Source organism: Malurus melanocephalus, unplaced genomic scaffold (genome assembly GCF_030028575.1).
Source record: "Malurus melanocephalus ecotype Western Australia unplaced genomic scaffold, MMel_1.1 scaffold_467, whole genome shotgun sequence".
Taxonomy (NCBI): domain Eukaryota; kingdom Metazoa; phylum Chordata; class Aves; order Passeriformes; family Maluridae; genus Malurus; species Malurus melanocephalus.
Window position 1 is genome coordinate 454,702 of NW_026623699.1, and position 22,889 is coordinate 477,590.

The following is a 22,889-nucleotide window of genomic DNA, read 5'->3' on the forward strand; positions in this document are numbered from 1 at the left end:
ACTTAGTTGCACTGACACTTCAGCCTAGCAACTGGAGCTCTGAGGACAGAATCACTTCATAAACTAGATCTGTACTGGGGAGGGTAAGTCYTGTTGTGAAAACCAGTAACTTATCAAGCTGTTTACCCGGGTCTGTATGTAAGAGATGTCAGGCTTGTTTTAAATACCCTCAGAGAGGGTAAGAGTCCTGTATTTTCCAAATGCAGTAATTGCAGAGTCAGAGCAACACATCCTGCTGTGCTTAAGTGAGGGCCTGTTTCTGAATGCTGTCACGCAGTTGAGGGGGAGGAGAGGAACCTACCAGACTCTACTGCCAGAACATACCACTTGGGAAACAATGACAAAAACCTCAAGAGTATGAGTTTTAGGATCTCAGTAGAGCATCTGCAAAAGTGCCAAGACACAGGTAAAAATTTCCCATTCTTCCCTGGAGACCAAGCTCAGGGACCTGTTCAGTAGCATATACAGGCAGCTTTCCAGCAGCAGAGCAGAAAGCAAGACATTTCAGCAGGGAAACACTGAACATCCCCCATCCAGAACCTCACCCCATTTATCTCGCAAATACACTTGACAAATGAAAGGGGAGCAGCACCAATATCTCGGTGCAAGAGGACAGGGAGCCAAGTGCTTTGCTGTGTAGCTGTTCCCTGCCACCCCCCCCTCTGCTAACCTTCACACCCACAGAGGGAAAAACGTTCAGAAATAAAGAGAAACCAGCCTCAACAGTGTGTGGCCTTTAATCCCCAAATGTGCAGGCAACATAACATTAAAACAGTAAAATTAATAAGAGTTAATGGCTGTTTCTTCCCTTCAACTAGTAACAAATTGGTAAGGWTAAAGTCACATTTGCTGTGCTACATATGGTTTCTCAGGATCAAACCTTTAATTCTGTACTTCACATTTCATCTTCTTCAGCAGAGCACAGGAAGGTTAAACAGCTAAAACACAAACTGAACTGGTCATAAATTYAATTTAGTCTGCCTTCCTTTCTTCAGAGGCTGGACTTAGCAATCTGTCCTAGCTTCCTGGAAAGTGCTTAACATCACTCAACTTGGAACCAACATCAATAACACCCTCACACACCTYAGCTGAAATACAGATTTCAACTGGAAAATTAAAAATTAGTTTCTACAACTGTCTGCATATTAATACCATGCTTTGCAGATATTCCAGAAAACCTTCACTGTCTGCAATGTTCAGTTAAAGAAAACGCAATATTCACTTAAAGAAAACAGGACAAAAAACCCAAAGTGATAGAGTCTGTAGCAGTTTTGAAACTCTTTAACAGTGTAAAGCCTCACTTCTGAACTGCAAACTGTATCATAGGTAGCCACATCTTTTAACAGAACTACTGCCAAAAATCAGACCTGAATGCATGTTAACTCTCACTAAAATAATTTTCAAACCTTTTCTTCCTACTGTTACAGGAGCTGTTCTTTGACACCTCTTTACACTACTGCACTACTGGCTTCAAACACAAAAGTTTGTAATTTTATCTTGAAGCCTACAACTGCAATAAACTATTAACAGGCCAGGTATCTGTAAAAGCCATTCTTTCTCACATTTTTCATCACTGAGAATGACTTCCAATACAAAAGTCACAAGCACTGGTTAACAAGAGCAGAAATTCTTTACACTTTTACCAGCCTCGATTTTTTTCTTCCCACTGTGGAATCAGCTTAAATCGTTCCCAATTCCCAACTCAGAATGAAGGGAGCTTTCACAAAAGTTTCTGAGCAGAAACTGGTCATGCTATTCAAGAGTACAGAAAACTGCTTGAATCACCTTCCTTTGCAACCCTGAAAAATGCAGAATCATCTTATGGTTATATTGCTCTCACATCTGGACACAAAAATCAACACACAGGATTTACTTGCTCCTTTTTTAAGTACACAGTAACTGAGATCTGCTTGGAAAGGAATATACACATATACCTTAAAAACAGGTTAACCAAGATCTTTGGTTTCACTCTGTTAAGTTCCAATTAACTCTTCTCAGCTTGCTTGGCTTTTGGGTAAGATTACAGTTACATACAAATTTAAAAATATATGTGGCCACCACAAAGTAATGCCAAGAACTGAGTAATTACTGAATTATACCAAATTTTACTTGACTCAGCCTTTGAAAAGGACATGCAAAGCAAGTTTGTTCTCAGGCACCAGTCAGCTCCTCACAGMACCCCAATTTTCCTAATTTTTTCAATAGTCATCAAGCTGCCAACCGTTTTCCTACTGAAGACTGTCACCTGTTAGAACAAGCCTTTCATGTGATTCATCACACCAGATATGACACTGAGATTAGGAAAAGGACCCATTTTAAAGTCCAAGACAGAGCAAGCAGCAGGTYAAAAACTGAAAAATCTCAAAGAATGCAACCGTGTTTCCAAAACAGGCACAAATTAAGCATACCACAGCTGTGATACATCAGCACCCATGGTGCCATGCTTTTCATCTGCCCCAAGACTGCTTACTATGCATCAATATGGAGCAGTGCAGGAGTRGCTGGGTGCCAACATGACATCACTTCTTAATTTGTAAATCTTAATATCCCAAAGGGAAAGATAAGAACACGGGAAACACATAGGATGTGCCAGGATGCTGTTACTTGCATGGTGGTCCACCTAGAAGMAATGGTTTTCCTGGCCTGGGCAACTTAAAAACAAAGTCAAAGTGAAGAGCAGGAAGGAGAGGGACTGAGGACTCCAAGGCAGACAAAAGAAATTACAGCCCTTGAAATTTTTATCTTCAGTGACAGAAGACCTGAGAGGGGAGTCCAGCAGAGATTTCTCATTTCTGGGATTCTGAAGCAGAAACAATCCAAGGACTTAGGTAAGACAGGTTTCAGGAAATGAACAGAAAATACTCTGATATTGTGAGCAATGTGTCCAATTCTGAAGYTTCAATCTTCTAAGTGAGAGTTCACCAAGAACCAGAGTTCATAACTAAGCATCAACATGAGCCAATTACCAAGTACATCTACCAGCTTCAACTACAACTCCACTGTTAATTTGAAATGGGACAGAGATCCATCACAGAGCAAYTTCCATTTAACCAGAAGCTAACACTAAGTTAGAGAAGACAGCAGTTTATAATCAAAGGATTACTCTGAAACTGCTTTATTGTCCCAAAAGCATGTAACTCAAGTCCTTTGGTAGCAATACTTCTATCCCAAAACACACAGATCTGGACTTGCCATGCAGGAACTCTGCAGTGATTCAGAGCACTGCRCAGCCAGCACTGATACAGCAGTCTGTCAACAGCTGAACGCATCCAACGGCAAGGCCCTCAACCCTGAGCAGACATTACACACCTTCAGCTCTTGCAATACGTACACTGTTCCAGCTTGCAGTACACACACCTGCTCTACTCATGAACAGATTTCCTTTAATGTGTCACTGAAATCTGAAGGAAGGCAAGTGCAGCTGCTGTTGGCAGTCAGCTACAAGAAATTAAATCACCAGTTTCATGTCAGTTCTGTACCAAACATGCTTCCACAAGAAACAATACAGGCAATCTAAGGAAGATTTCTCTGTCTCTGAAGAATGACCTGAGATTTTAATCCACTTCCTTCTCCTGAGCTTAAACGGACCCACCCACTATTGCTAGTGAATGAAGTTTAAAACACTCAAATTTAAGTTTATTCATACACAGCAAAGTTCCACCTGYATATTAAAAACAAACAGATTAGAAGTAAATGTTTTATTCTTCCAACTAAATTCCAGTACTACAAGGGCAGTAAAACAATGATACACTGAAAAATTGCAGCAATAAACATTTGTTAAAGACTGATAGAATAAATAAAAACTACAAAAATGAGAAATCATATAAACCCATTCTTAACCCCCAAAAAAGTCATGGAATACAGAAATGCCCTCCTTCACTATTTCACAGGCAGTACTGTGGGCTATTTGCTTAAAATTGTCCTGGGATTACATTCTAACTTAACTGTGATTACAGCTTTGTTGTAGTGCACAGTTATGAAAACCACACTAACTTCAGTCAGAAGTGTCATTCTACATTTTTATTTACACAACCAGTGAAGGGCAACTTCTAGAACACCAGCTTTAATCCTTTACTTTTTCAAACTTATTAACATAAGAAGCCAAATTGTAATGATACAGCAAATGAGGCCACTGGTATTATTACAGGTAGCAAAGGTCCACATCCAGGTGGTACTGACATCAGGGAGCACTCCAAAACCAGTTGCTGCATAAGAGTGGTTGCCACTGACAAAAGCTTGAAATAACCTGTGTTCACAGGGGGGAAAAAAATATGGCATTGCTGCAAGTCTTTACTGGGATAGCTTGCAACAATAAAACAGGGTGTATAGGGCAGCCCACATATGCAGAAAGTGTGATTCATGAAACATCTGGAAAGACAAAAAAACCCACGAGTTAATGACAGAGATAACAAATGTTAGCTCTACACAATCCTGCTATGGCAGTATCAAAACTAGTTYCAAAACTAAAACCTACAGGAAACAGTTCTAGATGTTTTAAACACAAGCTGCATTTTCTCTCACTTTGCTTTCAACCTCAAAATTCCATATTATCAATTTAAAAGTATTTTACCTTAGGGCCTAGCAGCTTAACAGCAAACAATGGCCATTTAAATTATTGAATATCTGGTAATTCAATGCTGCTACAGGGACCAGAAGAAATAGATACTCACAACTGGCAGGCTGTTCTCCATATCGTCGCATGATCTGATCATGCGTAAACTTCACAAATGCGTCATATTGTTCTGCAAGGATGAAGCAATACAAGTGTGAGTATTCAGTTTAACTCAAGCTGAAAAATACTCAGGGCTAATTTTTATACACAGAAATCATACAAGCTAAACACATTCCCCCCCCAATTAGTAGTAGTTTTAAGTAATGTTATATAGCTCATATCTGCCATTTCTTTTTTATCCTCCAGAACAATTCAGCAAATGTCCCCTTAATTAAAAGACTTTCCCTTACAAAATTCTGTAAATGAGAAAGATGGCAATAAACTCGAAKACAGTTATGCTGCACATAACAAARACCTCAATTTACTTCACACCTGCTAAGTATCACACACTGTATTCTGAAGAAACGAGGTGTTCCCATTTTACAGAACCATAATGGGGGCAGAGTAGTTAAGGAAAACATGGCATAAAGGTCAGTGCTAGTGTTGGAAACAATTTCTCTGCTCATATCACTACCAGATGTTAAGAAAATTAATTTAATGAAATGGAAACACAAAAGTACAGGAAAGGGATTTGCTACAGTTAGAAATTTTTGCTGACCGTCAGAAAATCAAAAGCAAAYAAGAAACTAAAAGGATGAAATGCTATGTGACTAACTTTTGAGTAATTCCAATCACAGAAGTAGCTACTATGGGAGACATATAGTTGCTGTGGACTGCATGAAAATGGCTACTGTGTCATCTGAAATGAAATTTTGATATGAAACATATTTGGCTTTGAACTAAGCACTGTTATTTCCCAGAAAGGTTACTCTTTTCTATACACACATACATACAAATACATTCGCAATATTTTATTCAGTTTTAATACTGCACTCATCAGCAGGRTATCACCTTTCAGAATTAGGAAATTGAACAAGGAGAGTAATATCTACCAGATGCCGCTCCTCTCCATTCCCCTTCCTCCCTTGTGGAAAAATACATGTKCAGCAATGTGGGGTGTTCTGAGAAAAGGGCAAGGTCAAAGAAGGCAATCTTCAACCAAAAATGCAGTTAGATTTGTAGTGGTTCCTAGTCCCACAGGTTTGCCCCAATAAAGTCCCCATYCTCTTGCAGGGATGAGCTTCACCTTTGAAGTAAACAGGGTATCAGTAATCAGCAAGTAGTGCAGAAGCAGCCCAAAGTACGGACCGGACCCAAAGATCTAAGGACATTCATCCCCCATGACCAAGGGGACCCAGGGTCACAACAGCCAGCTCCCCTCTGCCCACAAGCAGGACCTCTTTCACTGCAGCTCTGAACAAAGGCTTTTCAGAAGCCAAGTGAGGACTTTAGCCAAATAACAAAATAATACAAGGAGCAGATTGAAGGATCTAGTGCCCAGAAACAATTTAAAAAAATAACAGCAACTAGAACTTTCCCTGAAAGTATGTATTAAAGGCCAAAATCAAATTTGCAAACCTTCTTCTGTGAAGGTGGAAGTCAACATACATAGCTGCTTGGTAACATCATGCTTATGCTTGTTAAAACTACGGCTTGGSAAATTTTTAAAAATCCAGTTACTAAAAAACCCCTATCAGTGGCATTCAGATACAGAAGTTAAGCAATCCAAAGGCAGGAGCAGCCTACAGGGAACTACTTGAAAATTTAAGTGAACACTGCAAAGGTATTTGTATCACTGTAACATATACATCCTAACTCTTTTAAGTCACGTGGCTAAATGACAGGAACACAAATACAATTAAAATATTATAAAAGGCTCTTTTTCACAGATTCTTTAAAACCTTTCATGCTAGTGTTTCRCTAAGGCCATTGCAAACCCAAGGTTGTGCTAACACAGCAGTTTCAGGTAACCGAGGCAAGAAGGGAAATCAGGGCATTACAATGATCTGAATTTTCCATTTACTCTGTTCGCAAAGAACACGGAAAAGAAAAGGTAGTATCTGGCTCACTACCTACAAGACAACTCTAATTCAGAAAATATCCAAGATGCAAACATTCAGTTAAGTCACTTGAAAGAAGCGATTCAATTGTGATTGATTTATTATGAAATTTCCAGTTACATTTCCTTTGACTTCACTTTTGTAAGCAAGCATATCACAGTACAAATTTTAGAAATGGATATAACCATTCTGTCAGCAGACAACCATAACTGGCTTTCTATGCAARGAATTTCTAAGTTCTTTTGACAGTCTCTCTTTCCCAATTTCCATATAATGTTGAAAATGTATTACTGGCTTTGTATCTGTGATGCGGCAATGCACACGGTAAGAACATTGAGAACATCTCACTAAATCACAAAACCCCAGACAGATTTCAATGCCCTCGCTTCCTCAGAAACAAACCCAACAATGCTCCCTTAGAGCCTGAAAGATGGAGCACATGTAAGGAACTTGAGAGAGGGGCTTCCTATTTGCAAAGAACTGTAAGCTTGTACTCTGAAAGTGTGTGGAACAAATATAAATCTCTACTGTCTTCAATGGCTATGATCTCTACTAAGTGAAAYGCATTTAAGAAAACATGAGAAATGACCCAATTCCTAACATACATAAATTAGGAGGAAAAGGTTCTATGGAGTCCTCATTCACCAGGCTGAAGCAGGTTAAAAAGAAAAACACTGAAATGGAACACTAGGCCTGAAACAACAGAAGTATTCACAACTCTAGATTGTAAACAGATGTAGATTTAAGAGGAACACAGAACTACAGCAATTTCTTACACAGAAATGGCAGATCAGCCAAGTGCAGAACATGAACAGAATCGAGGGTGCAGAGACAATACTCTCACAAGCAATCRACAAGTGATTGGATTGCTGAAATTGGTGAATTTCTGCATGTGCATGCTTGCAAAAGGCTTTATTCCCATACCCAAAGAGACCTCCCAACTTTATTTCTGATGTATTTTCAGGTAGGAAGCAGAACAGCTGTAGATATTCAAAAGCAWGTCTGCTGAACAGTGTGTTCAGATTTTCATTATCACACTAAATATTAAATTAGACTCCAAATCATARTGTGAAAGCACCTACCTCTGAATGCACAAGAATTTAGGTATTCAAATGCTAGCAAGAGGCTTAGAAGTAGAGGACCTCAAAAACTGAAGAAAGGTGCTATTTACAATGCTGACATTAGGATGATCCTTATCATCAGCTTATAAGCTGGCATCAGATGCCAAGAATTTCAGCTGACTTGTGAAATATAAGAATTCAACATGRAGCATCAGAAAAACAGCTGAACCAACTCTCAAGCAGATACCAAACACTGCTGGCTGGAGTGTAATAGAAAGGACCAGGAAGAGAAAGGGAAATCTTAGGGATTTTAGGGAAAAGGTACTGTCATCTTGCCAAATTCCAGAAAAAGGAAGTCAGTTCCCAAGCAGGAAAAAAAGAACAACAAACCAAACCAGTCCTTCCATAAGTCTTTCTAAAGGCAGTCTTTCTGGAGGAAAAAAAACCAAGAAGTGGAAACTACAAATTTAGAAATTGTAGSAAGAGAAAGTTCTAACTGAAATAAAACCTCTGTTTTCCACTGATTAGTAACAACTAGGAATCATGGTTTCTATGCAAAACAGCATAGAAGAAAAAAAATATTGAAGGGAGCAAACACCATGTTTTCTGTCATGTATCCAAACCCATTCCTTCATCAGATTAGGTCAGAAAAAACATACACTGTAACAAGAACAGCAGAAGTTTAAGGTTTTCAAATTCACTGTGACACATTATTTGAATTCTAAGATACCTGCAAGTTTTGTGGTCAAAATTTCTTCATACTCTTCACGGATTTTCTCTTCACGTTCTTTCAGCAAACGTTCACAGATCATTCCAACTTGTCTGAGAGTAAACAGGGGCTGTTCTTTTTTCAATGGTGATGATGCTGCAGATGAAGTACCTAAAATTAAATATTTGGGCATATCAATTTACAATTACAAGCAGATCAGAAACATTTTTTTATAACCAGTTTTTTTTCACATCTTTGCATTAAAGGAATTTTACAAAACATTTGAAGACGGCTTTCTCTGCTATTTGATCCTCCTAATTACTACTGAAATAGAACTGGATGCCCAAAAGGAAGACATCTACAATGGACAACACACACAGCTATCAAAACCCCAMGAGTGTTACACAAACACTGTGAACACCACTTACAGGGCAGTTGCCATGTACAAATTTAAGCTTCTATTTTATGTAAGAATTACAGTACAGTATTACAACACAGTATATTGGTGCAAAGACAGCTTTGCAAAAGCCTATTACAGTATCACTGACAAGAGTAGGCAGAATGGTGTCCTGAAAACAATGCCAGCTTTGTGTTCTACCAATTTTTAAAATGAAAAGCTACCATCTTCTAGATCAATGCTATTAYTGCAAAAAAAAGAACTAACTACTGAAAATGTGCCATAACACAACAAATATGGAGAAAATTATTTACTCAAATGGACAGAATAACAGAATATGGCAGCATTACACACATTTTATGGCCAAAAACCCAATGGTAACTGGTGAGAAGGTGCCACAAACCACCAAGCAACTAGAAAAAATTGTTTACACAAGCAGAGTCTAAGAAAACACAGCAAAATTACACAGAATTATCTGGGTACCTGGCAAAGCTGGTCCAGTAAGGAGAAATGCATGTGGCTGTGCATCAGTAGAACAACAAGGATCTGTCTGCTGGAAGCTATTTTCTAAATGTCTTCTCTTCTGCATGCGTTTGTACTCCTGTTTTATGTTGTACAGAATTTGTTCTAAAAAACCAAACAAACAAACAAAAAAAAAACCCTAAAATATTTATCTTTTAAACATCAAATGCAGTAGATAAATAACACATGATAAAAGATAGATGGAGAGACTCTCAAAACATGGCCTGCAAAACCCACAATGTTTTACCAAAGACATAAAGCAGTTAAACTAATTAAAAGAAAGGTGACCCAGACTGTTTTCACCAGGAGAACACTAGCAAAAATGTTCTCAGTTAAGGTCAAGTACTGGCACCTGAATACTGGTAACAAAAATGAACAGCATCCTAAAATTGAGGAATGATACAATACACATGGATAAAAAGTAGACTGTAAAACCTATACTGGTATTAATGATCTTCCCTTCATAMATTAAATCAGCCATCATCCCTCTCCCTCATACAGTGTTTATCACTCACAGAGTTAACAGATACAAGAGACTCCAAAATAAAACATCCACATGAATTACAATTCCTCTCTGTAGCTTTAGTGGCCTACGGGCAACACAGTGAAGATGAAAACATTTAGACAATATGCATTAAGCACCTACTGCTTAAAGTATCAAAGAACTGGGGGCCAACAGTCAAAATACAAAGCCTTCCACAACAGTTTGACAGCCACAAATCTATCCAAATAAATACAATGGATGGATAAGCAGTCTCTTTTAAGGGAATATGGCAATATGTAGTTCAGCTTTTGACTGCACTGTATAAAATACAGAAAATTATTTTAATAATTTCATCTCCACTGTAGAATCGTAAGTGAAAAACAAATCTTTTCAACAGAACTACCAATCCTGTGTGCCTTCTCTCTGAAATGCCACATACCAAATGGGTCTCAGGTGCATCAGTGGCCTAACTGCATATCCTCTGGCAATGTAAAATAATAAAGAAAATAAACAGTAATTTTCTATTTTTTGCACAAGACCCTCCCATAAAGCAATTTCCAAAGACCCTCATGCTTTATGAGAACTCTTACTTTTAAATGCACAAATGCATTAAAAAAAATTACTTGCAGGATTGGCTTCCACTGAGACTTCTACACTTTTTAGCGAAGACAGCTTTCTAAAACTCAGGCACATACAAATCCACGTGATCCCGTCAAGAGTTGCAAAGGACTCCATTCAGAACCTTCCTCCACATTTCTGCTCCACATTTTGCCAATACAATACCATGAAAACCTAAATCAATTTTCATGTTTGTAATCTCTATGCTACTGAGGTCCCATACCTGAACATTTTCTAATCAGGAACCATGGGATGCAGGTAACTTCAGCTACCACCTTCTTCAGTCAGTGGCTGAAGCCTCTGCCAGATCAACTGGAAGCAAACACTTACCAATTCTCATTTTAGATGTTTAAACACTGTCATGATTCAATTCCATGAGTCAGTCTAGAGATTTTCCATTCATAAAGARAGAGAAAATGTTTCCAGTCAACAGGAAAGTCAGCAAAGGAGCTTCCTGGATTTTGTCCATTGATTAAGGACTTTATACCTTTTCAGTCCATGCCTGCAGTTGTACAATTTTCAACTCTCTAATGGGAGGTCAATAATATGGTTCAAAGAAGCAAGTGCAGAAGACACAATTTAAAAAACACAGCAGGTAAATTAAGAGAAGGAAATGTGACAAAGTATGAGGGTTAAGTACTTGGGGGGAATGGAGGATTCATACTTTTTGTGGGACAAGATATACACACTCCAGCATGGTACAAAATTACACAAATTGTGTTAAACCAAGATGCAGTCAGGCGTCCAAAATGAAACAGAATCCCATGTAGAGTCTGTCATGTGCATACACACCATCAGTCACAGAATGGCCCACCAATATTTTTACTCAATGGCATTTGGTGGTAAAACAATTCTAGCCAAAATCAAGTGCTGTTCTGGCTGCAGTGATACTGCRTAATTTTAAATGGGAATCAAATTAGCTCATAGGATGACATCTGTCCTAAAGCACATTTACACTATGAAAAACATGACTGCACATATTCACACTGCATTTGTATTAACTGAAGAATGTAACAGACCATGACCATCCTTCATTATGACTACTTTGGCTTGGCCATACTTTCCGAACTCCATGTGAACTGTGAAAACATCAGCAACACATCAGAAAAATTTCAAACTTTTTTGGATAAAATTCATCTCTACGGCTCCCCTTCTGTTACCTTTTTGCAGAAACATTCTCAAACCTCATTAACCACCAAAATCATTAAGGACAAAAAAACTAAACAAACCCTGRTCAACTGATAAAACTGCAAGAGTTAAATCAACAATCATATGACATGTTTCCTCCAGTCCAAACAACTCCTGTAAATTAAACAAGGAATAATTTAGACAAAATACKGAATTGTGGACAAGGAAGTCTCAATGATATTACAGCAATATCATCTACTTCTCATCTGGCAACATTTTTCAAACTGCCACCTTCAAAACTTGCTGTGAAAATTAAGAATCTCAAGAAACACCATACATTGGAAGATCCCCATCCTGACAACATCACTTTGATAGTTTGCATTACTGTGACTTCAGCTAAATGTGTAACACTAAGCAAAGYGGGCTAAAGGAAGGGGCTATTTAAATAAGACACTGCCTACATGGCAAACAGCAACCAAGAGAAAAAAGGCGGAAATGTTAAGCACTGACTGAACACGTGTTAAGCATGTCCTTAACCTGGTTTGGTAAATGGCATYCCTCTACTCAGACTAACTTAGAAGATTTAAGGCACTAYTGCTCAGCACAGAGGASYGGACTATAAGCTGTACTCAGCACCTTGCTGATAGTAGGCAAGGAGACTGAAAATGACTCAACTCTTCCTGATTTCTACCATTTATAAAAAAGAGATTAACAGTCAACATAGCACCAAACTTTCAATGACTTCTCACATGAATGATCAAAYGAGGAACACTTCAAATAAAGCAGGCACATTTTTGTATCAGCAAAGGCTGAGTATACATTCTCATTTACTTAAAATGACATAMAATCTTTGACTTAAAACTACTTCACTGTGAAGTGAAATGTAAGCCTACAAATATTTATGATTTATTTTAAATGAAAACCTGAATGCCAAATTAAAATAATCTAGTACAGTAAGAAAAACTGTTTAAATGCACCAAGTTACTTCTACCATTTAATTTCTGTTTTGTAATTCCATAAAAATACATTAACAGCATTTTTATAGCTTTTCAGCAATTGCAGGAATCCATGAAGTATTAAGGCAGTGCAAACCAGTCTGAACACCTATATGGCAGACATTTAACAGTAAAGACCTTCAAAACTCTAGCCCAGTTAAACTAAGCTTAGAATCAATAGATCCAACCTAGTTTTGCTTCCGGGAAACTTTACTGCTTTTTTAAGTTCAGTTTTTTAACTTCTCTTGCTTCCAATTACTTCTGACTATTCCCTCTGCAGTGCACAACTGAATTAAAATGTGCATTTAACTCATGTCAAACACAGCACAGTTTTTTTATGTGCTCCTCAGCATGGAGGCCCAAATTGTCCTTTACAACAATGATGTGCATTTTAATTAACGGATTATTTTATATAAAAAGCCTAGAATCTAAAAGTACACTCACAAAAGAAAATCTAGTCTAAACGAGCTTCTCTAAGACTATAAAATTTAAGTGAGAACTTGAATCACATATATTACACTGATTAGATATTTTAAATAAAAGCTTCCATCCATCTTGAATATATGCTGAAGCTCAGATATTGTACATCAGATAATGGTTTGATCTGAGATGACAAAAGGAATATATTTAATATGATGAAACACTCATCACTGTGGCCTATCCTCAGTTTCTTTGTCATTTTACTCTACCCCCTGTGCTCAGCATTTCCTACTGGTTAGAGATGCCTCTGAAGGCACAGAGCTATTTAACAAGAAACACCAGGCAGAKGTGCTGAAAATCAGACTTGCTGAATCTGGTGTAACAGCAAGAATAAGACACACTGCCAAAACACCAAAATTAATTAGTACTTCATAAATGGCATTTCAAATCCAACATGACTATGAATCTCTACCAGTTACAYAAGAGTTTGTTTTTTGCCCTCTTCTCCTCAGGTTCAAGGCTAAGATAACGAATGACAAACAAAAACTGCCTTTGTCTCACCATAACCACCGAAGGCAAGAGGCATTCATCAAATATACCTGAATGTAATGAAATGCATGGATACTCTCTTTTATCCAGAGCTGTGTGCATATAGTTGAATACGCAAGTTCATTAAATTTTGCATTAAGGACAGTATTCACACCAACTGTCTTTCAGAACTTGAGATGTGATTTGGAGAATGAATATTTCTGAATGAAGAGAGAACGAAATGTGAAGGGGGCAAATTATAGTTCAAGTTTGACATCTGAAATATGATTGTCACACTAATGCATTACAAAGCCAAATATTCATTTCCAAGGACTGATGTAGTCTTCCTACTTCCTTTAATTCATTATAAAAAGTCAAGTTAATCTTTTTCAGAATTCTGCCATCTAATTACTTCATCCTGACCTRCAATTACCTAGAAATTATGCGCAAAGGAAACAGCAGTTCAACATAAAAAGGTAACAAGGCAAACAACACAATTATCTTCTCCACTTTAATAACTGCTTATCAGCTATGAAGGTGCTGATTGTTTCACCTGAAGAWTTTTTTTTCTTTGAGTTTGATTTTTAAACTATCAATCTCTCATCACAGTTCATGGCTTCTCTCATTTAGCTAAAGGGAAATTCAGTAAACACACAGGAAGGTGACTCAATGCGCCGAAATCACAGTAGCAGTTCTCCTGACCTGAAATGGAACCTTTAGCTCAGGTTTCAGTTTGCATTGTCACCATTCAACATATGCATTCAAACTTGAACCATGCCTGAGATTTCTTCGACGTAGTCAATCAAATGCTGTCCTGATATCAATGGCATGCATCTTCAGGGATTTCAACTTCTGTTAAAGCAATACATGCTCCACTGTCCTAGTTCAAATTAACATGTAACATTTCCATTAGGCCTTCATCCTTATTCAACACCTAGCTGATGTTACCACATTCCTACTTTTGGTCTTCCCACTACACTACTGACATACAACATTAATTTTAAGGTATCAGTTTCCCCTAGAGGCAGCGCTACAGCAGCGCAATGGATAAAAGTACTCCGCAAGTTTTTTCCTACTTAACCAGGGAACCCGGGTAGAGACAGAAATTAGAACAACCCAGATATTCCACTTACTTTCTTGCTCTTGGTAGCAGATATCAATCACTCCACTTATGCTTCTTAATTAGGCATGTTAAGACATCAGTAACAGAATACATACTTTTGGAAACAATGCTCCCCCTCAGAGAAGCATGCTCTAAGCCAGAGAGAACACTGTTAATAGGTACATGCTGACACCTCATAGCCACTGGCTATAGCTACAGAATGGACAAAAGCAGCTAGCTTGCCACGGAGTGGGGCACAGAGCAGGCCACCTCAAGAGATCCAATTATTCAAGGTTTCAGGCTGACAAACGTTCTGGTTCTCCTATGACAAGCTGGSTGCTCACATATGCATTAGCTCATTCTGCAAATGTGTTATTTCAGGAAGTCCCAGTTCTCCTGATCAAGGGATTGAGGAATGAAAAATAAATCAAGCAATGCAAAATGTATTAGACACAGCAATTAGAGCCTTCCCTTCACATRAAAAATTGTTACACTGCATTTATCAGACTTGCCACTGAAACAAAAAAAARCTTCAACATCTTATGGCACCTACAACCAAGGGTATTTAACATTAACAGTCACTACAGGCATCTATAGAGAAATTTCTCATATAAATTGAATTATAAAGTACAGATGCAACCATTATGTGACTTTTTTAAGGGGTGGGAATGTTTTGTTTTTTTAAATCCTAATGATTTCTGCAATACTGGAGCACAATGAGAAACTTGGCATCTCACCAAGATAATTTAGCAATAAATACACATGTGGATAAATGTTAACAAAACAGAAATTAGGCAGAAAGAGATGCAGCACTACTAATATGTCACATTCCAAAGCCACTGAATCTGTTCATTTGGAAGCTAAACCTATGACTGGCCATTGCCTGACCAAGTTTCAGACAGAACTAGTTCAGTTTGCTCAAGAGGGCAACTCAAAGGTCATAGGAGGACAGCCCATAGGGAAGACTAACAGTTCTTCCTATTCAAAAAGGTCAAAGAAATTTTCATACATTAACTTTGAAAAACTATGTCAATCAGCTCAACCTTTTTCCACACTATTCTGTGAAAGAAAAAGGACATATTAAAGGCAAATGTATCTATCTTCTGTTTATAAAACGCCCCTTATGAAAGGGACTCTTACAACCAACTCCATTTGCCATCCTTAACTATAGACATTTGCCATGTAACTGCCCTTAGWGCAGTATACACTAATTAGGCATACTAATTACTRAATACTGCATAAATTCTACACTTTCCACATTCTGTCYAACTTTTGACATTATCTCTCCTTGGATTTCAACCAGTGACCTGAGTTGAAGGCATGTTTTCAACAGCTCCACCCACTACAGTTTTTGGTTTGCAACATTAGTTAGTTGCTGAGGAAGTGTAGAGGCAGATGAAGGTTTCAGATGGRAGAAAACCTGCATGTGCAAAAGTCTGGATTTTTAAGTGATTTCATTAACTGTTTTTAAATACAACATTCTTTCTGATTGMATAAAGTTCTTGCAAGTTAACCTCTGATTTTTGATGGACTGTGGAAAAAAGCCACTGATCTCAGTTTGTCTTCTGAATTCCCATGTACCAGTAATTAGGAGATCTAAATCCCTAAAATCAACTTTATTTCTCCCCTCAGTCCCCCCATTTCTCTGAAMTGTATTTCCCACTGTAGCTTCAATCTCAGAAATATCTAGACATGCAGGCTTTCAACAACTGACCTGCCTTTGAATTTCAAAGATTTAAGTCTAGTTTTTCCTTTTTTTCCACACCCCAAACAACCTGTCACCAGAGTAAAACTGCAAACAATAGTACCAAAACATCCAGGAGAACAGAGAAATAATATTGCCACTGCTTCCTCCTTTCACCTTTGAATTTATTTAACAGCTTTGRAACAGAAAAAGCACCCTTTGGACTTCAGAGGAAACCCAACAAGTGTAATGCATAACACAKAGGCAGCATCCAGACCCAGGTGCAGTTATTCTGATCACACAGAACAGTCTCATTTATAGCCAGAACAAACATGAAACTAAAACTCCTCTGTAGCATTCAAAAGTAGAAAAAATAAGATCCACTCCTTCAAAACTAAAGCAGTTTTATGCCAGGCAGGYATGTTYTGCACTGCTTATGGTGAACAGAGTTTTAAWAACATMATTCTACATGCCAATAATGCTATTCAAAAATTAACAGAGTATGCTCAAGCCAGTAAGCACAATTCCRCAGAAAGTACAGACTGTAAAGCCACAATTATAGTTTGGCAGCCAAATTCACGGAGAAACTGGAAGTGACCTAACAGCTGTTCAAATAACCACAAAATATTAAAACACTCTTTTGAGAGATAAATTTCATCTTAAATAAGCCTATCCTCTCCCAAACAGACATTGGTTATTTGTCCRTGACCACTCTATACAGACAGCTGTTTTCTCATCTGACWACCAMACTGTTTTCTCAGTTCTCAGCATACCTCTCAATCAATCTGTATTTTGCTTCCAGACAATTTTTGAAATGATGAACGAGGTGGTAAGAAGTCCTGGTGCTGATACAGCCTCCACTATGGGTGAAGTTAAACACYACCAGGTCAGAGTATCAGACAGAAGAAAAATGCTTAAGCATGAAGGTAAAATAAAGTCTAAGCATCAGATCCTTTATATCCAGAGCTCTGATGTCATGTGACCATTAATTTTCATTACACAAAATTCAGACAGAAACTTTTAAAGTGCTGGAAATCTATGCATTACAGCAAAAGGCTGAGAAAAAGCTAAGTCGAGTCAACTGCATTCTGGCTATTGTTAATAAATTTCCCAACACAAAAACTAACACAAAACGGTGACTCAGTTGGGAACAATTTTTAGATCAGACCGGAATTCTTTTCACACAAAGAGCAAGATTTATCTGACCCTAATGCAGACATCTGCATCAGAAATTATCATGCAAACTCATTTTACAGTCAATGGAAAGCTATCTATATTTCTGCAGAACACTAGGCCTCAACCTAAGTCAGAGCTCTAGAACAAACCATCTGATTCTTCCAAGTGACTACCAGGAAAACTACAAACTATTAGGTCAGGTGAACATTTACAAAATTAGATTAATCACACACGATCTTTCAACAGGCCCCTTTAAAATTACAAGTTCTATTTTGCTCGGTGAGGGTCGAAATGAAACACACACAATGTCATAATATCCCCAAATTCAACTGATAGTAAAAGCTAGGCAAACTGATTAACAGATTCAGTTATACTAGCACGGCATAAAGWGTTTTTTTTTCTGTCACAGAAACCACAGAGGGAGCTTTTAAGCAAAACCTATGTAAAAGTGCACAACTTACAAATGCTTCAAGTTTTGCTTAGGAGCATTCAAAGGCTGTAAGGGATGTTTTAATTTACCGTCCTTCACTCTTTATATTACACAAACTTTTTATACATAAAATACATCCTTGTCTGTACAGAAATCACCTTTTCACATGGATTACCACCTGCACCTCTGATTTTCTCAGGAGATAAAGAGGCCTGCATTTGCTCGAGTCACATTTCAGTTTTCAAGACCTTCAGAAAGGTTAGGACAGCAGTTTAAGTATTACCTCAAATACTGCTGCAGGTTGTCTGCTGAAAATTTTGTGTTCTTTCAGCAAAACATATTTACTAGCCATACAATAGTTTTATTAAATATTRATAACCTCAGATCTCCAAATCCCAAAGAAAGAAACCAAAAGAAATCATTGCAAAGAAGCAACATTTCTCTTCTAAAAGAATAAAATTAATTCTGATTTTAAATATCTATTTCAAACTACATGCACTGCCTCACTGTACCAGGGAGTGCCATCCATCACAACTCTCATCCCAGACCGCTGACTCATTCAAGATCCTTTCCTAGAGGTTCAAAAAAATATCAAGGCACTGATGCCAAGTTTAACTCTGTGTGCCCTCTATATTTCCTCCAATGCATTTTTTTATTATTTGATTAAAACCTGTAAAAGATGTATTGTACGRTACAGTTTTCCAAACTAAGAATATTGAAACAAGGCACTGTCCTACGTGGAGATGACAATTTGAACATGCAAACTTAGGGCTTGGTAACCTGGAGCCAACTTTTGTTATAAAAGGGAGTACCAAACACAACAGCGGAAGGAATTCTGCTGCAACAACTGCAGAGGGGTTTTTTTTCCTTGCACACAAAGGACACGGATGCATCCATACCTCGGCGCTACAGCCGCTCATGGCCGCGAGCTGCACCGGCCCTGAGTGCATTGCTGGAAGCTGCCCACTGGACTAAGCAGGGCATGGGCCAATCAATCCTTGCGCCCAGCCAAGATTTGTTCCTTTCTTCTCTCCCTACTCGCAACTAAAAAGAACTCGGCTGATTTTTAATTGACAACCATTACACAAGCAGACCTCGAGCTTTTAGGGCCGCCGTTGACTCATCTCTCGCACCTTAAGAATATAAAAGGGTTTCGGGTTTCGTTCTTGCCCCGCGTCTCCCATACGAGGAGACCGCCCGGTTCCATTTTATCTGCCCTAAAGGCAACTCTCACCCTTGAGAGTTTAACGCAACCGCCTTTAACGCTCGGTTTTCCTACGGAACTTTTAAGGATACTACACAATAGGTTATCCGGCACGAGGGCCCGTATTAAGGGGCTGGGAAGTGGAATAACCCCTTTGTTTTATCCGCTTTTGCCCTTTCCCACTGGCGTTTTGCGGGTGATGGATGACAAGCCAACCTCCCCGCCCTGCCCCCCTCGCCCTCCCCCGATGTCTGAGCAACGGGAGGAGGTGCCGCTGCCTCGACCCACCGATAATGGCTGCGAGGATCGATTGGGGCCCCGCCGACTCCCCCACTCCCGACCCCAGCCCCACCTCGGTCACACCCCCGTCCCCTGCCGCCCCCAGCGTTTGCGCAGCTCGACTCGCCCCGGCGGCTCTCCTTGCCACATCCAGGCACCCGTGGAATAGGAGGAAAAAAAGAGAATCCGGCCTCCCCCTTTCCTAAGATCGAGCTTCCCCCCACCAGCATACACACCCCTCCTTCCAACCTTCGAGTCCCTTTCCTCAGTCTCACTCCCCCCGCCTTCACCGACCCCTTTCCCCATGGCCACCCGCCCGCATCGGCTCAACCCGCCCCCCCCGTCTTCCTCCCCGTCCCTCCTCCTCCTCCCCCTCCTCTCCTGCTGCAAACGGCCATTTCTATTGTGTCTCTCGGTGCCAAGCCGAACAGGGATCGCCCCGGCCACTGCCAGCCGCACAGCCCGGCAGAAAATGGCTGGAGGGGGACGCCAGACCCACCCAACCCTCCCCTCTTCCTTCTCCCCACTTCCCGGCCGCCTTCCCGGTCCCCTCCCCGCCCAAGTGCCCCTGGGGGGGGGAGGGGGTGCTGCCGAGCACTGGGGGTCCCTCACCTGTGGTGAGCCGGGACGAMACCTCTCCGAAGGGCGAGGGCTCCATGCGCAGATATTTCTGCGGGGAGGAGGCAGCGGCGGCGAAGGAGGAGGAGGCGGCTGAGGCCGGGGCTGACAATGGCGCACATCGCCTTCGCTTCGGGGACGCCGGGCTCAGCAGCGGGTCGAAATCCAGAGTCCTTTTCAAAGTGGCGCCGCAAGCCATGGCGCGGAGCGGCCAAGGGGGCTCGGAGCGAGGGGCAGCGGTGGAAGAAGCAGCAGCCGGCCCTGCCCAGAGGCGTCTTCCCCGCTGTCTGGAGCGGGCTGGGGGGGAGGGAAGGGAAAGGAGGGGGCGGCTGCGTCAGGGCCGCCTCCGCCGCCTCCCCGCCGGCCTCTCTCTAGGGAGCGGCCCCGGCAGCGGCAGCAGCAGCCCCGGCTCACTCCGGCTGGATCTCCGCTCTCCCCGCCCGCTCCGCCCTGCCCGGCCGGGACAAATTCCGCCCGCAGCCGGTGGCGGGGTGCGARCAGTGCCGAGGGGCGCGGTGCCGGTCCCAGGTGTGCGCTGCGGGGCGGCCGATGCGGGGCGATGGCGATGGCGGGGCCCGGGCGGCGGCGATGGCGGCGGCGATGGCGCTCCCGGCCGTAACCCCCGCACCAGCAATATGGCGTCAATAACAACGCCRCCGGTTCAAACGCCAGCCCCCCCCGCCGCAGAGGCTCACGGGACTCGTGGTTTCCCCGCCCAGGCCTCCGCCCAAAGGCCGGATGGCTACTGGGGAGCTGGGACTACAACTCCCGGCGTGCGCCGCGCCGGCAGGGCCGGCTTCCGGGTTCTGGTTTAAATCCCCCCTGGGAGGGTACGGCTAGGGGTGTGGATGGAGGTCGCGGCGGGACCCTGGGGAGGGGCCGGCAGCTTTCCCTTGGGACGCGAGGACACAAAGAGGCCGATAGTSCGGCCCGCTTTCCTGTTACCGCAGGTGTCGAGAGGCTCCGGCGGCGGATGTGTGTCCGCGTGGCGCTTGGCTGCATGTGAAATCGGGGGCAAAGTGCGTTTAGTGGCCCCCGTGGTGAGGGCAGGACAGAGAGCGTGCGGCAGTCCGAGGTGACATCTAAGGACACGCGTGGGAAGGCCTCACGCTGTCGGGATCCGTGTCTCGTCGTAACCGACTGGTTTCCGTGCAGTTGCATGCAGCAAATTCTTGCTTAAGGAGGATAGTGAGGGAAGAGGTTCAAAGAACTATAAAGCTGCTGCTGGGAAGAGCACAGCTCTTTCCTGTGCAGCTTCCTGATTGAAATAAACTGTGTTACAGAGTTCATCAGAGTGAAAAAGCTAGCAGAGGTTAATAAGCCCCAAAATATATGTGATTTTCAGGTTTTCTGTAGCTAATATTGTTAACCATGAACACAAAGACAGGCTATGTTTGAAAGATAAAATGATGACTATGCCCTCATAAAACTTTAATCCTTTGGTGTTTCTTGATTGTGTTCTGAAATAGAAGCTAAGCTTCCTCTAATGGCRTGAAAACCCCCCACAAATCTTAGCATTCTTTGGAAGCAAGATTTGCTGCACGTTTGGTGTGTGGCATATATTGTTAATTAATCCATAGCAGCACCCAGTCGGTCTAAATACCAATCTGATTGTGCTGGCACTGTGGTTGTGTTGCTCTTGGTGTAGCATAGGCTTCAGATGGTGATGTGACCTAGCCTTCCTTTTCAACAAATCATTTGTTTTCTGTGACAGATAGCTTGTGACAGTGTTGGAGCAATTACTTGAAAKTTACCTTACCTTTGCCTGAGTTGCCTTGGCCTAAAATTAATCGTGGATAATCTCAAAATTAATCTTCTGCTATGAGCTTTTCCTCTGAAGAGGAAGTATTTAGAGTATTTCCTTGGAAATGAGGATGCTGACAAGCCTTTCTAAAACTAAGACAAATTCTGCTTCTCTGCAGCAAGACTCAGGAAATGAACTGATRTTATTACAGTGTTGTAATTGTCCTACTATTACTGTACTGGTATATCTACTTCTGTGGACAATTTTCTTTGGAATAATGCTGGCTAGTTTTCCATCTGTTGAAGTCTTCATTTCCATTACATTTCCCTAAGCATGTAGGTTTCCCTGCATTTGGGAACCGGTGTTAAATACTCTTACCAAGCACTTCACCCAGCAAGACTAAGGCAAAATTGCTTTTGCAGGCTTTGAATTAAGGAAACCCCAAGTGTCTCTCAGTGTGTGTTTGATGCAGCTCTTTAGTTTTGAGTGCCCTGTGCCCTGCTTCTGCCATCATCRGCATGCTGAGAAGTGCTTGTGTTTGGGTGTGGTAGTGGAAAAGAAAGATAAATTTCAGAGTAGCCAGCACTTTCCCACTGAAATTATTATTTTAGATATATAGTCTTCATTCAGCAGCAGGAAAGATTTGGTTACATTAACCATGTGGCACTAGATCCTAAGGACCATTCAGGCACAATTTAAATCAATTAAGACAGTCTGAGGAATCAGAAACTTCATCAAGATAAGCTACTAGAAAGTCAGCTTTTGCCGGCACAAGCAGCACTAAAATTGTAAGCAATTGATTAAAACCGTGATTGTCCTAATCAACAGAGTTACTTGGCTTTTATCTGACCTTTAATTTGTTGAACTAAACGGAAGCAAGTCTTGATTTAGGTCAAAATAAGAATTCACACAGTCCTTTGCAGCAAATTAAACCCAGCCAAACCAATGTAGCTTTGCATGTAGACAAGCCCTAAGGCAGCGGAATGTCCAACAGCRGTGACAAAGTGCTTGATGGTTGTCAAGGAACATGTGTTTTTACTTTCATTGTGGCAGGAAACACCATAGGGTCAAGGCTGCAAACCACTGTTTATATTGTTCTTTCTTCTACTTACTTATTATATAACCAATTTGCAGTGCCCCATTATGTGCTACATGGGGTGCCTTYAAAATTATATAAG

General features: G+C 40.8%; 1 protein-coding gene across 1 annotated transcript; it reads right to left on the minus strand.

The window, feature by feature from the left end:
- Positions 1-702: 702 nt before the first annotated feature.
- On the minus strand, positions 703-20,631 carry AKIRIN2 (akirin 2). Its single transcript, XM_057380704.1, has 5 exons — positions 19,962-20,631; positions 9,263-9,406; positions 8,404-8,553; positions 4,671-4,742; positions 703-4,368 (listed from the first exon to the last, which is right to left on the minus strand). The coding sequence occupies exons 1-5, from the start codon at positions 20,164-20,166 to the stop codon at positions 4,358-4,360; spliced, it is 582 nt and encodes a 193-aa protein (XP_057236687.1). The 5' UTR covers positions 20,167-20,631; the 3' UTR covers positions 703-4,357.
- Positions 20,632-22,889: the final 2,258 nt, after the last annotated feature.